The sequence below is a fragment of the Mrakia frigida genome (assembly GCF_051309035.1).
Source record: "Mrakia frigida strain ATCC 22029 unplaced genomic scaffold BDY24scaffold_32, whole genome shotgun sequence".
NCBI lineage: Eukaryota > Fungi > Basidiomycota > Tremellomycetes > Cystofilobasidiales > Mrakiaceae > Mrakia > Mrakia frigida.
This window is the reverse complement of record NW_027481249.1, coordinates 111,621-124,795: the sequence shown is the minus strand read 5'-3', so window position 1 is coordinate 124,795 and position 13,175 is coordinate 111,621. Positions and strand designations below refer to the sequence as shown.

At 55.0% G+C, this 13,175-nt stretch overlaps 4 protein-coding genes across 4 annotated transcripts; all 4 read left to right on the top strand.

The window, feature by feature from the left end:
* The first annotated feature begins 1,569 nt into the window (after positions 1-1,569).
* Positions 1,570-5,589, top strand: BDY24DRAFT_399368 (uncharacterized protein). The gene is made up of 18 exons (XM_076641820.1): positions 1,570-1,606; positions 1,705-1,976; positions 2,104-2,120; positions 2,245-2,331; positions 2,442-2,529; positions 3,013-3,085; positions 3,183-3,223; positions 3,318-3,398; positions 3,469-3,570; positions 3,637-3,693; positions 3,786-3,794; positions 3,868-3,912; positions 4,004-4,159; positions 4,230-4,362; positions 4,444-4,496; positions 4,584-4,677; positions 4,757-4,844; positions 4,917-5,589. The coding sequence occupies exons 2-18, from the start codon at positions 1,885-1,887 to the stop codon at positions 5,384-5,386; spliced, it is 1,686 nt and encodes a 561-aa protein (XP_076493696.1). The 5' UTR covers positions 1,570-1,606; positions 1,705-1,884; the 3' UTR covers positions 5,387-5,589.
* Positions 5,590-5,795: 206 nt separating this feature from the next.
* BDY24DRAFT_399366 (uncharacterized protein) lies at positions 5,796-6,213 on the top strand. The gene has a single exon (XM_076641819.1). The coding sequence runs from the start codon at positions 5,847-5,849 to the stop codon at positions 6,147-6,149; it is 303 nt and encodes a 100-aa protein (XP_076493695.1). The 5' UTR covers positions 5,796-5,846; the 3' UTR covers positions 6,150-6,213.
* Positions 6,214-7,721: 1,508 nt separating this feature from the next.
* On the top strand, positions 7,722-9,214 carry BDY24DRAFT_399362 (cytochrome c oxidase subunit II). The gene is made up of 6 exons (XM_076641818.1): positions 7,722-7,849; positions 7,978-8,051; positions 8,170-8,247; positions 8,508-8,782; positions 8,895-8,954; positions 9,063-9,214. The coding sequence occupies exons 1-6, from the start codon at positions 7,802-7,804 to the stop codon at positions 9,116-9,118; spliced, it is 591 nt and encodes a 196-aa protein (XP_076493694.1). The 5' UTR covers positions 7,722-7,801; the 3' UTR covers positions 9,119-9,214.
* Positions 9,215-9,236: 22 nt separating this feature from the next.
* MIC60 (Mic60p) lies at positions 9,237-12,988 on the top strand. The gene is made up of 7 exons (XM_076641817.1): positions 9,237-9,567; positions 9,703-9,962; positions 10,061-10,231; positions 10,394-11,749; positions 11,884-12,073; positions 12,179-12,694; positions 12,822-12,988. The coding sequence occupies exons 1-7, from the start codon at positions 9,481-9,483 to the stop codon at positions 12,864-12,866; spliced, it is 2,625 nt and encodes an 874-aa protein (XP_076493693.1). The 5' UTR covers positions 9,237-9,480; the 3' UTR covers positions 12,867-12,988.
* Positions 12,989-13,175: the final 187 nt, after the last annotated feature.

The window sequence follows — 13,175 nt, the reverse complement described above, 5'->3', positions numbered from 1 at the left end:
TTTTCTTCTTCTTTCGATCGCTCAGCAATACCGTCTTCGCCAGCGATCACATTCCAGGATGTAACAGTGCCGCCTATCTCTCTGCAACTCAACCCAACCTCACCCAAGCGGATATGTACGTGAGTCGACGAACTCGAACTTTGCCCTCGTCGCGTCGATCTCAACTTTCCCTGACTCGTTCGCTTTATCTATTCTCCTTGCAGTGGGGACCCGATCAAATTCCTCTCGCCGCTACCTCCCAAGTCGTCGTCGTCAAGAAGAAGTCTAACGTTGGTGCTATTGTTGGAGGTTCGTCGACGTTCTCTCTGTTTGCGTCGTCGCGTCGAACTCACTCCTCTTCCCTTCCGTTCTTCCTCTTCCCTCCTGCAGGTGTTCTAGGAGGTCTAGCCCTCCTTGCATCCTTCCTCATCTTCCTCCTCTTCCGTCGAAAACGTCAACTTCGACGTCAGCATCAAGCCCAATCGCGACTTCTCCCACCAACCCAACCTCAACCCAAGAACGGCAACCACAACCCGCCTTCCGAAGGCTACGAGCTCAAACCCTCCTGGATCTCCTCTCCAACTTCTACCACCGCTCCCTCCCTCGCAGAGAGAAAGAGCTCCTACGGCGGGGGATTCGTCGACGCGTCGAACTCGATCGTCGAACATCCCTCGTCTAACGAGCTTCAACCCTCCGTCGACTATTCTCACTCTCCCTCTTACTCGCCAGATCCATCCGTAGGAGGGGTGCAGAACTACACGCAGAGGTCGACTTCAGCTTCGCCTCCGACGAGTCCTTTGGGTTCTGCTTTCGGAGGAGGAGGACCTGGATCGCCTGGAGGTGCGAGAAGTGCAGCGGACAGGAGGAGGATTTCGGGGTGGTCGGATGGAGGGTTGAGGGAGGTGACGACTGTTGCTGGGAGGCCGGTGGGTTGAGGAGGGAGGGAGAGAGGGAGGGAGGGAGGGAGGGAGGGAGGGAGGGAGGACGCGTTTCGGAGTTTCGTTTTGTGATTTTCGTTTTCGTTCGTTCCGGTCTACGTTTGCTTGCTCTCTGAATATGTGAAATCTACGAATCTCTTGGAGCCGTTTAAGGAAAAGAAAGAGGCGAAGAAGGAAGGGGGAGGGAGAGGAAGGGGAGCCTTGACGACCCTCCCTGGACGACGAACGAGTTCAGCTTCGGACTCGAAGCGGATGGGAGCTGCTTCCAACGGCCATGTCCCATGATCCTGAGCTGGAACGAGCTTTGCGAACGTGCCTCGTTGGGTCGAGAGGTTTAGGTGAAGCTCCAAGCTGAGAATAGGGCAAGGGGAGGAAGGAGAGCCGAGAGATCGAGGGAAGGAGGGAGGGTGAGCTCAGGTTCCCTTCCTTCTTCTTTTGAGCCTCCCGCTGTCGTCTTTCGCGTCGCTGGTGCAGATCTTACTGGACAAGTGGATCTACCTGAGCTCTCTCCTTCGTTTTCATGCTCACCAGAGCCCCTCGCCCTTCGCTGCTGAGCTTCGACTTGAAAGGAGGGGAGCTCGACGAGGCTGAACTTTCTTCCCTTGTGGAACCGTCCGTCGGTTCGGTTCCTCGCCAAGCTCTGCCCCAACACCTTGGTTCCTCGATCTCTCTATATGGTCCTCGATCTTGTGAGCAGCTCTTTCTCCTATACCTCTCTTCAACACTCAAACTTTTCCTCAACCTCAACCTCACGCTCGCTCTCCTCCCCTCCCTCCTTCGAACCCAGGAACGACGCTTCCCGTCCCTCCTGTCTGGAAGCTCATTTCAAAATCTTCCCAGCACAGGAACACGAACGGATCCGAACAAGACATAGCAGAGTCTTGCGATTCGCTTGCATTCTCACCTCCAACCCTCACCAGACTCCAAGAACCTCAGCCCTCCCTCCTCCCTCCTTTCCAAACCGTCGATGCGTTCTCTCGCCCTCCTCGTCTCGTCTCTCTTCGTATCGCTCGCGGGGAACGTACAGGGTCAACGGTACTCGTACGAACTTGAGAATGAGTGAGTTCGAAGAGAAAACTGGAGGAAAAAGGAGAGGAAGAAGAACGAGCTTGAAGGCCGGGGCTGAGGCTGATCGCTCCGCCGTCCTTTCCCACGTTTCTCTTCCCTCTTCATCGCTCTCTCGCAGTGTCATCTCTCAACCCAGTGCGTATCAGCAAGCCATCTATACGTTTTCGACCCTCACTATCGTATGGAAGAGTCGAGCTGACTTCCAAACCCTCTCCTTTAACCTTCCCCTCCTCTCTCCCTCTCCCTCTCCCTCTCCAAGACATCAAGACTTTGGCCTTCACTCGCCTGGATCCCATCCTTACCTTCGGAGGTGTTTCTTCGCACATGCATGCTATCGTAGGAGGATGTGAGTATCGTTCTCTGTCGGGCTCCAAGGAAAGGAGGGTTCAGCGAACCGGATCGATCGCGCCTGACACTCTTCCTTTTTTCCTCTTCGTTCCCTCTCATCGTTCTCAGCGAACTTCGGTCCCTCGACGAACTGGGCTTCCGCTGTCAAGAGCGAATGTACCACCATGCCCATCGAAACGGACAAGAGCAATTACTGGTGAGCTCTATCGCCTCGAACTCGAACCGCTAGATCGAAGCACCGAACTTTGAGGAGCGAATCATTCGCCCAAAGGTAGCCGCCGAAAGTCGAGAGGGAGTCCCAGAAGCCTCTGTGGATGTAGGAGGAAGGAAGTTGAAGCGGAGGGAGGTGAAGTCGGGAGAGAGGGGAGGAGCTGGAGTCGAGGCGACGAGGTTGAGCGCTGGAGACGGCCGGCTGTTGCCAGCTTGGTGAAGATGGGGTTGGGATAAAAGGGTTCGGTGTGGGTGGTGGAGGGCAGACCCGTTTCGGAGCTTGTCCATCGGAAGGGCGAGGGAGGGAAGCGAGAAACGGAAACGATCAAGAGCCCAACGAACGCGTCGTCCTCTTCCTCCTCCCTCCCTCCCTCCCTCCATCGCATACCGAAGCGAATCAAACTCACTTGAAGCGGTGCCACAGTGACCCAGGAGGCTTGAAGCTGATTTTCCTCTTATCTCTTTCAAGGCTCGGACCTATCTACCACGTCTGGGAGAACCGAAGTTTGTCAGCTGTTCCCATCGTGAACACCAACATCACTGTAGGTCTCGTCTTCCGCTCGCTCTCCTGTCTCTCCCCTCCCTCAGACGACCGCACGTGCATCTTCTGACTGCAAAATCGCGTCTTCGCCTTCCCAGTACCTTCTTCGACCTCCCACCAACGGGAGCGTAACCGAATTGTTCGTCTTTTGCTGCTTCCTCGCTTTTTCGACGCGTCTTTCGTTCATTCACGTTGCTAACCCTTCTCCTTCTTTCTTCTATGCCTTTCTTCAGCCCTCCTGGATTCGAGATGCTCTCTGGATCTATCACAAGGAAGACGTACTCCCCTGGACCAGGAAAGCTGGACTCGTGGATGTTGGTAGCCTTTTTTCGTTCGGTCAGTTTACGTCTCGACTCCTGACCTTTGTTCTTTCCCTGTTTCCAGATGGTACGAGTGCACCCCTTCCGATGGATCTCCTATGGAAGTCTCGTATGGCTTCCCTAACAAGTCCTGCGATTACATCGACGCCGTTATCACCTTCCCTTGGTTCGTTTCTTTCTCTCTCTCTTCGCTCGACGCATCGCTGATCTCAACTCTCCTTCTCATTCAAAGGTGCTGGAACGGACAGGATCTCACTCCCGGAGCCCCTGGTCCCAAATTTAACGCACAGTGAGCTCTGATCTCCTCAAGCATTTCTGGCGTCGTCGTTTTTCGTTTCGTCGATGCTGACTTGCGTCGTCTCTCCTCGTTCTGCGCCAAAGCGTCATCTTGTGAGTAGGATCTCTCGTCTTTGACAACCGATTTCTCGCGTAGGTCTAATCTCTTTGTGGTTTCGTCTTGCAGTGGAATGGGCCTTGGTGATGACTGGGTCGAGTGTACGAACGCGTCGTCAGTTTCTCTCTTGCCTCTTCAAGACTCTTCCCGTAGTCTCTCCGACTGACGTCCTGACGAACCCCACTGCGACTGCACCGAATCGCAGCCATCCGATTCGGCTTCCGAGGATAGAGTACCGCACATTATTCAACCTCACCTCCTTCCCGTACCGACCCAACTCTCTCTCGCTTTCGACTGGAGACACACTTGGATTCCATCTTCATGCGGACTTCCTGAATGGTTGGCCCTTCGATTATCTCAAGTAAAGCCTTTCCTTTTTCCTCTCCAGAGCCCTTCAACTCGTCCTGATCGCTTCTATTGCTTCTTTTCAGAGACGTCTTCGAAACTCGAGCCACCTGTCGAGGCTCTCGAATTATCGGCGGAGTAAAGACTGAGAACTGTACTGCAGCAATGAAGGACATCAACACCGTCGCTGCTAGAAATTGCGTTCAGTCGAAGGCGATGGTTCGTCTTCCTTCTTCCCCTCCGATTCCCTCAACGAGACTGCGTTTCTGACGCGACCTTCTACCCTCTTTCACCATCCAGATCCCTAACGAGCCTGTAGGATTGGGTGTGCCTATCGATCGCTTCCCCGGGTGGTAAGCCCGCTTTCCTTCCGGATACTAGCGGCGGGTCGCGTCTGTTCTCCTCGTTTCTGATCTTTTCCTGCTTCGTTGTCGATTTAGCAACCCCGGATCATCTGGAGAATTTATCTACGCCTGTAACGATACCGCCTTCACCTCCGCTGCTCCTCCGAATCTCACCCTCTCCGTCGCCTACGTGAGTTTTCCTCACTTCCTCTTCCTTCCTCCCTCCTTCTTCGCTCCAGGCTGACTCTCGTCCCTGCTTCCATTCAAAGTATGGTCCGGATCGGCTCCCCGTCATGTCTTTCGACGCGATGGTAGAAGCGGAGAAGAAGAAGACAAGCATCGGAGCCATCGTTGGAGGTTCGTTGCTCTCCTCTTCCTTCTCCTCCTCCGACGCGAAGTTCGGGCTAACATCGGATTTTTTTTTCTCAGGTGTTCTTGGGGGAGTCGCCGTACTTTCCGCCATCGCCTCGTACCTCTTCTACCGTCACCAAAGAGCCAAAGCTCGTTCTGGCGGGCTCTCCCTCCCGACCAACGACGGAGGAGCGTCTCGACCACCTCCTACCGTCCAACCCTATTCATCAGCCTACGACGTTCCTACTCCAATGGCGTACCGTCCCTCGAGTCCAGAGTTTAAGGAACCACCAAGGTCGCCATGGCTCGGAGAGAAGAAGGACCCTTACGAACGATCCTCCTCCCCCATCGGCCCCAACATCCACCTTCGTTCAGGCCCAACGAGTGCCGACTCCCACACCTCCTCGATCATGCCTTCCCTCGACTACGCTCGATCTCAAGGTGCTTCCTCCCCAGCTCCAAGCGTACACGTTCAAACCTACCATCAGCCTTCGACTCCCGCGTCGCCTCTCGGATTCACTCCGTCGATGTCCGAGAAGAGGTACTGAGCGAGGTTTTGGTCGTAGCATGCGTTGGTAACCGAAGGGATATTTGGTTTGCGGTGAGAAGGATAAGGAAAGAGGAGAAGCGAGGGATTACATAGGAGGAGGGAGAAAGAGGGAAAATTGGACGCGTCGACTTTTTTGAGTTTCTTTGTTTTTTTTCGTTTTTGTTTCACTGCCTTTCCTTTTGCCCTTTTCACGACTAGCTATTGACGAATACACGTTCGAGATCTGTCTACCTTCCCTACTGAAAATCTGATCTCTCTTCCTCAGGTCCGGCCGAGTCAGTTGCGTTTCAACCCCTGAGCTGAACCAAACGACACCGAGCTCGCTCCCCTCTTTCTCTTCTTCCTTCCTTCTTCGCTTTCTTCTCTCTTCTCCTCAAACCACCAACCTCCTTCCCTCCACTTCTCAACCTCATCTCCAACCTCATCAACATGGACCAGCTCCCCTTATCCTTCGCGTCATGGGCAACCGAACCGACTTGCACACGACCCTTCATCTCCTCCTCCTCCTCCTCGACTTCCTTCCTTGTTGCGAACCCTCCACCAGCTCCTCCTCCTTCACGATCTATTTCGCCTTCCTCGTCGTTGCAACCTCACCTCCTCAGAGCCCTATTCTCGCCTTTCCTGAGTCGGAACAAGAAGCGGACGCGATCTTCTTCAGACGGGAGTGCTTTGGAGGACGACGAACAAGGGCGAATGGAGGTCGATTCGACTCGTCCCTCGGCAGAGCTCTGGCAGGACGAGGTTCACGACTGGGAGCTTAGATCGAACGCGAGGAGGGAGTCTACGGCTGGTGGGAACGGTAGACCATCTAGCAGAGTCCAGGCGAGACTACGATCTCTGCCGGGAATGGGAGGAGGAGAGGACGAGGTCGTCAAGATGCGCGAGGTGTCGAGAGGGGAGCTCATGAAGCGGAGAAAGACGGCGACGAGCGGAGCTGAGTTTTTGCTGGGAGGTTCAGGCGGAGAGGATCAACTCGGTGAGGAATTTTTCTTCTCTCATAGCGAAGAAAGGCACGCTTGGGACGATCTCGGTTGACTGACTCGCAACTGCGTCGCGTCAAACTCGACAGCTCAAATCCGACACGCTCACGCTCTCAGAACCTCGGCTCTTTTCGCCTCTCCCCCATCAGCACGATCAACACTTCTCGAGGATGCTGCTCAACTGCTCTTTCTAGGTCCGTATCGGCTTTCATCACTTCCTTCCCAAGTCGGAGAGCTGAGCTCGAACCTCTTCGTCTCGCTTTTCTTTCCTCCTTCCACTCCTCAGCTTTCAACACTCCTCCCCTCTTCAGCCCTCTCGGATCGCCTCTCCTTGACTTATCAGAGCAGCACCTCTCCAACGCAGTGGCCATCATCGTCCAGTCGCTGCAGACATCAAAGGAGGTGTGGGTCGAAAACTTCGAGCTTGGAGTTTCGGACGTGTTGAGACGGTACGTATGTGCTTCTTGCTCTACTTGGAAGTATATTCTGCTTGAAGGCTTACCAGGTCCAACCCTTTGACTGTGCAGGGCTGGATACGAGCCCGTCTTCGAAGAGGAGAGGATGTGCGTTCGACGCGTCGGCTAGATTAGGTCGAGCCAGATCCTTTCGTCCTTCTTCATTTTTATCCTCCGTTATCTTCACTGCTACTCTACCTATCTCCCATTTAAATCTCTCCAGTGCTTGTTGTATGTCCCATTTGCTTCGACAGTTCGACTCGCCTTGTTAGCCGTTTCGAGCTTGCCGCTTTCGTCCCTCGCTTTGTACCATCTCGGAAATCGTGCTTTGCTTGCTTACCTTTGAAAAATGTCCCAGTGCTCAGGGAGAACACGCAGGCAGTGACTTTGTCCGAGAGCGAAACTGATGGTCTGGCGACGAGAAACGAGGAGGAAGATCAGGAGATTGTGTTCGCTAGTTTCCTTCGAGCATGATCTCGGTTAAGCTTCACTAGCTGAATTTAACATCTCTCGCTATGGCCTCTCCGTCGATGTTATACGGAACCTACCAGCCACCTCCGTCGTTCGTCGTTCGTCGTCGCCGTCGTTTGTCGTCCCTCCTCGCAAGTTCTCGGCTCGCTCTTCGTCCCGTCTTCGATACCAGGACATCAAGTCCCGTCTCTCAGCCGTATCTCTGCTGTGGAGTCTCTTGGGAGCTTCTCGGACGAAAGGAGAGAAAGGTCGAGCAGAGCAGGATGGAAGCCCTGAGACGCGCCGTTCATCGTCCGCGGCTCCGTTCCTCTCCATTTTTCGACACGAATCTAGCTCTATTCGATATCTCTCCGTCTGAGCTTCGTCCTCGCATCCTCCTTCTCCAAAAAAACGAACAGCGAAGACTTCTTTCGTCCTGAGCGAACGCTGCGCTGCCCACTTTGCTCTCCCTCTCGCCGCTCCCCTTCTCCCTCTCTCCTCCCAACTTCCATCCCACTTCACATCACCATGTTCGCCTCCCGTCTTGCCTCTGTCGTTAAGACCGTCCCCTCCAGGGTAAGCACCCCCTTTCCATCCTCTCCCACGATATCGCTTTAAAGAGTCGAAGAACGTAGAAACCAATCAGCTCACATCTCTCTCAATCCCTTCCCTTTCCTTGTTTCCTCCCTCCTCCCTTCTTGCAGGCCTTCTCTTCCGCCCCTCGATCGGCTCCTTCTGCTTCCCTCGTTGGAAACTCCATGCTCGCTGCTTCCGGAGCGTGAGTTCGATCTCTCTTTACTATATCTTTGGAGAAGGACGGAAGAGGCAGACGAATGTGAGAAGGAGAGGAAGGACGAGCTGACCTTTGCTTCTCGGATCGAACGCTTCCTCAACAGGTTCGCTGCCTACAACCTCAACAACTACCTCAACGAGAAGAACCTCACCCTCAAGGACTTCGCTGCCTCTGCTAAGACGTACGTTCTTTTTCAGTTCGATGTCGGGGAGAAAGGAAAGAAGGGCCGAGTGAGCTGACCTTGTCCTCTTCCTTCTTCTTCCCCCTCCTTCCTATCCCGTTGCGTCCTACCTCCTCCTCCCACCATCCTCATCGACACCTCACTCTCCTCTTCCCTACACGGATCCCCTCTCAACCCACCGATCTCCTGCCTCCACCAACTCCGAACTTCCTCCCTTTACTTCTTGAACGAACCCTCTCTTCCTTCCAACCCTTCTCCAGCAACCTCGGATCCCTCACAACCTCCCTCCTCGCCCACGCCGATGAGGTTGGAGTCTCGTTCGATTCCTACATGATTCCCGATAACGAGATCGCCGACGGACAGCCTCGAGTCTTGGACGTTGACGCTCGAGTCGTCCTCCCCATCGAGACCCACACCAGGTTCATCCTTTCCTCGACCGACGTTATCCACGATTGGGCTGTCCCTTCCCTGGGTATCAAGATGGACGCCATGCCCGGAAGGTTGAACCAGACCAGTACGCTTATCGAGAGGAAGGGTGAGTCATCTTTCATATACCTCTTGAAGGAAGTGGTACAGAGGAACGAGGAGAGAAGGGGACGAGACCGAAACTGACAACCTCGACGCCACTCTCCTTCCGTTCGTTCCAGGTCTCTTCTTCGGACAGTGCTCCGAGCTTTGTGGAGTCTACCACGGATTCATGCCTATCGGTGAGTACTCTCTCTGGTTCCGTACATTCCGAAGTTCTGAATCTTACGACTGGAACTGACCCAACTCCTTTCGCCTCGTTGGTTCGTTGCTCGTTCTCGTCTTCCCAGTCGTTGAGGCCGTTGAGCTCCCCGAGTACCTCGCTTGGCTTCTTGCCCAGGAGTAGAGCGTTGTTTCTAGTTTCTCGTTCATCATCTTGGGGTAGTTAGTATTATAGTTTTTGAAGGAGGGGAGAGAATCAGGATGCTCGTTCTTTCGCGGATCGACCCGGTCAGAGAGGAGACGGAAAGACAATCCAGTCTGTAGCCTCGGATGAGCTTTGAAAGAATGTATTCATCTCGAATAGATGAAGTCTCGTCGTCTTTGAGCATATCCGTACTCAAATCTATATTCTTGAAACAACAGAAGCATGGAAAAGGGATGACGACCCGACAACTCCGAGTTGAGCCCTCGTTCTCCTTCAACGTCGACCTCCTCCCCTTCCTTCCCTCCTTCTTTTCCCTTCTCTCTTCTCGGGTGTTTCTTTAGATGCCTATCTCGACTTCTCTCGCCCACCGGGCTTCCCTCTCTGCTCGCTCCGCTGCTTGCTCGAAATCGTTCCCTCTGGCTCTTAGGGTGAGCTCGTGCTTCCTCTTCGTCCTCGCCTCCCTTCTTTTCTCCTTCCGACGAACCCATCTCGCTCTTCCTTCCCCTTCTCAATGCCCAAAGCTCACACCTCTCCTTCCTTCCCTTCCTTTCTTTCACTCTTAGTCCTACGCGATCCCTCCTGGAGCTACTCCTTCCCCTCTCCCAGCTTCCGCTACGATCCCTACAGCGACCGCTCCCAACTCGGTCGTTCAAAAGCGAGTCGTCCCTACCGTCGCGACTCCCACCTCCCAGGCCACAGCCTCCATCCCAGTCGTCCCTGTCGTTCCTCCTCCCTCGGACTCGAATCTCATCACTCCCGTCGAGCTTCACCAGAAGAAGAAGGGTTCCTACAAGGGAAAGGCGGGTTGGATCTTGTTCACAGTGTTCGTCCAACCTCCTCCTCCTCTCGACTCCTTCCCGAACGCCCTCGTGTCTTGCCTCAAGCTGATCTCAACGCCTTCTTGTTCGACGCTCTTCACAGCCTCAACTCGTACATCATCGCTACCTACGTCGCTCTTCACAACGACACCTTCGAGGAGATCTACACTCAGTACATCCCTGGAGGAGGAGCCATCTTTGATTGGGCCGAGGACAATGAACTCGATAAGGTTGGAGTCGCTTCTGCTGTAGATGCGTACAACAAGGTCGCAGAGTGAGTGCATTCTCTTCGCTTTTATACTTTCTTGGAACTCGTCGGGATGGGAGGTCGAGCAAGAACGAAGGAAGGAAGCGCCGAAGCTCATCTCGTTTCCTTCCCTTCTTTCCTTTCCCTCCCTTCCCTCCCTCCTCCCTACCTCCCTTCCCTCAACTCCAGCACCTCCAAATCTATCTACCGAGGAATCACCGGACAAACCTTCACTCCTCCCCCCACCTCCACCAACCCCAACCACTCCTCCGAACGACTCGCCGCCCTCCAAAAGTCCATGTCTTCCTCCGCTTCCGACCTCAAGGCCAAAGCCGCCTCTGCTGCTGAGCCCATCACCCAGTACGCTTCCGACGTCAAGGACCGAGCCGTCAAAGCTCCCGCTAAGGACTTCGAGGCTTCCAAGGCTTCGACTCCGACCAAGGGAGAGGACGCTCGAGCGAAGGCGTTCGCTGCCGTCGACGACTCGAAGCTCGTTCTCGAGAGGAAGACCGAGGAGGCTAGGAAGAAGGCTGAGGAGGCTAAGAAGGAGGCGGAGGCGAAGGTCGAGGAGGCTAAGGCCAAGGCTGAGGAGCTCAAGAAGGACGTGGTCAACAAGGTCACCGCCGCTGAGGTCGCCGTCGAGAAGAAGGCTCTCGAGATCAAGGACGTCGTCGTCGAGAAGGCTCACGATCTCAAGGAAGCCGTCGTTGGAACTCCCCACTCGTTCGCCGATCTCAAGGAGGAGGCTCTCAAGGGAATCGAGAACATCAAGGCCGCTGGAGGAGTCCTTTCTGAGAAGGCTGCCGATATCTTCGATGCGACCAAGGTCGAGACCGAGAAGGCTCGAGCTTGGGTTTGGAGCGAGGGAGTCGAGGATCTCGTCAACCAGGCCGAGTCGGCTTTGGGATTGGCGAAGGAGAAGGCTGAGTCCAAGGTCGAGGAGGTCAAGGACGCTGTTGGACAAGTCAAGAAGGATCTCGCTCCCGTCGCTGCTGGAGACAAGGTTCCTTGGACTGGAGGACCTCTCCCTCTCGGATTCGAACCCCCTCCCGGCTACTTCGTCCCCAGGTCTTCCACCGCCTCCTCCTCCTCCAACGGAGACACTCTCCCTCTCATCGCTCCCAAGGTCCAGTCCTTCTCGACCTCGGAACCCATCATCAGTCAACTCGCTTCGACCATCGACTCCCTCGCTTCCTACCTCTCCTCCCACGCCCCTCAGAAGCTCCCCACCACCTCGTCGTACACCTCCGCCGAGCAGGCCAAGAAGCTCATCGACAACGCCGTGGGAGACCTCGAGGCGCTCGGAGGACGACTGCAGAAGGTCCAGGAGGACGCGAAGAAGGAGCTCGAGTCTGGGTTGGAGAGGAAGAGGGTCGAGTTTGAGAACGAGGTGAAGAGGAGGGAGGACGTTCTGGAGAGTGAGTTGGAGAAGAGGGAGGAAGGATGGAAGGGTGTGGTGGAGGACGAGAGGAGGAGGTTGGTCGAGGTGTTCAGGGAGAAGTTGGAGAGGGAGTTGGAGGCTCAGAGTGAGATCATCAACGAGAGGTGAGTTTTTCGGGACGCGTCTCCTTTCTTTCTTCGTGTCTTCTGTTCTTCTGTTCGTCGTTCGTATCGATACGTTGAGAGTCGAGGCTGACTCCTATTCTTGCTGCTCGTCTTTCTTTCGCTTGCTTGCACAGACTGAAGGAGGAGGTCCTCGCCCAAGGAATCGAGCTTCAACGTCGGTGGATCCGAGAGATCAAGCTCCAGGTCGAGACCGAGCGAGGAGGCCGACTTTCCAAGCTCGAGGGACTCGAGAAGGGATTGAAAGATCTCGAGAAGGTCACTCTCGATAACTCGGCTGTTCTCGATGAGAACGTCAAGCTTCACGTTCGTCCCTCTTCCCTCTTCTCGTCCCTTCAAACGCCGCCATCGCTGACTTTCTCTTCTCTCTTTCCTTCTCTCGTTCTCTCGTTCGTTCGTCCGTCTCCCCAGACTCTCTGGTCCGCCCTCCGAGCCGTCCAATCCGCCATCGACACCCCTCGTCAACCCTTCACCACCCAACTCGCCGCTCTCTCCTCCCTCTCCCGCTCCTCCTCCTCCTCCTCCTCCTCCTCTTCCTCCCCCTCCACCATCTCCACCGCGCTCTCCTCCATCCCCGTCTCCACCTCCTCCACCGGAGTCGAAACCCTCCCCGACCTCACCTACTGGTTCACAACCAAAGTAGCGCCTCGAATCCGCTCGGTCGCGCTCGTCCCTGAAGCAGCCGATTCCGGAGTCCTCTCCCACCTCGCGTCCGCGATCCTGTCGCCTGTGCTGTTCAGGAAGACCGGGAACGTGGAGGGAAGTGATGTGGCGAGTGTGTTGGCGAGGGCGGAGGACAGGTTGAGTAGGAAGGATCTGGACGGGGCGGCGAGGGAGGTCAACTCGTTGAAAGGGTGGGCGGGGACGTTGGCGGGGGATTGGTTGAGGGAGGCGAGGAAGAGGTTGGAGGTGGAGCAGGCGTTGGAGGTGAGTGAACTGGTTCCTTCCATCCAGTCTTCTGGAAATCGGAAGTCGAGTTGGGAGGACGCGTCGAAAAGAGAGAAGGAGAGAGACGAAGGAAACTGACCGTCGCGTTTTGGTTTTCGCCTCGCAGGTCGTCGCCACCGAGGCTACCCTCTCCTCGCTTCTTCTGGTTTAGGTTCCGAGGCGGAGTTGTTCTTCAGGGAGGAGGGGGACGGTTTAGAATGAGTAAATAGTTCCAGAGCTAGTCTAGTCTATCGTTTTTGTTTGCGGATCTCAATCGAGGTTTGGTTTTTAGTAGTTCGTTCGGACGAGAGAGGGAGAACGACGCTCGGAGAGAGAGAGAAAGGGAGTGCTAGATAAGAGGTCGAGCTTTAGCGAAAAAATCTTCGCGAAAGCTCGTTTGGTTTTGGTTTGCTCGGCTGAGGGATATATCTATTCGTTGGGGCAAGGAGGGGAGGGGAAGGAGCAATGAAGAAGGCGAGGG

What these genes read in the sequence shown, in the direction of transcription:
- BDY24DRAFT_399362 (XM_076641818.1), top strand. Translation starts at nt 7,802, where the DNA reads ATGTTCGCCTCCCGTCTTGCCTCTGTCGTTAAGACCGTCCCCTCCAGG. An exon ending in TTCGCTGCCTCTGCTAAGAC is followed by an intron (nt 8,248 to 8,507) that starts GTACGTTCTTTT and finishes ACCCTTCTCCAG; the next exon opens with CAACCTCGGATCCCTCACAA. An exon ending in CCACGGATTCATGCCTATCG is followed by an intron (nt 8,955 to 9,062) that starts GTGAGTACTCTC and finishes TCGTCTTCCCAG; the next exon opens with TCGTTGAGGCCGTTGAGCTC.
- BDY24DRAFT_399368 (XM_076641820.1), top strand. Translation starts at nt 1,885, where the DNA reads ATGCGTTCTCTCGCCCTCCTCGTCTCGTCTCTCTTCGTATCGCTCGCG. An exon ending in ACGGACAAGAGCAATTACTG is followed by an intron (nt 2,530 to 3,012) that starts GTGAGCTCTATC and finishes ATCTCTTTCAAG; the next exon opens with GCTCGGACCTATCTACCACG. An exon ending in TGGCCCTTCGATTATCTCAA is followed by an intron (nt 4,160 to 4,229) that starts GTAAAGCCTTTC and finishes GCTTCTTTTCAG; the next exon opens with AGACGTCTTCGAAACTCGAG.
- BDY24DRAFT_399366 (XM_076641819.1), top strand. Translation starts at nt 5,847, where the DNA reads ATGGGCAACCGAACCGACTTGCACACGACCCTTCATCTCCTCCTCCTC.
- MIC60 (XM_076641817.1), top strand. Translation starts at nt 9,481, where the DNA reads ATGCCTATCTCGACTTCTCTCGCCCACCGGGCTTCCCTCTCTGCTCGC. An exon ending in CGTTCCCTCTGGCTCTTAGG is followed by an intron (nt 9,568 to 9,702) that starts GTGAGCTCGTGC and finishes TTTCACTCTTAG; the next exon opens with TCCTACGCGATCCCTCCTGG. An exon ending in ATGAGAACGTCAAGCTTCAC is followed by an intron (nt 12,074 to 12,178) that starts GTTCGTCCCTCT and finishes CCGTCTCCCCAG; the next exon opens with ACTCTCTGGTCCGCCCTCCG.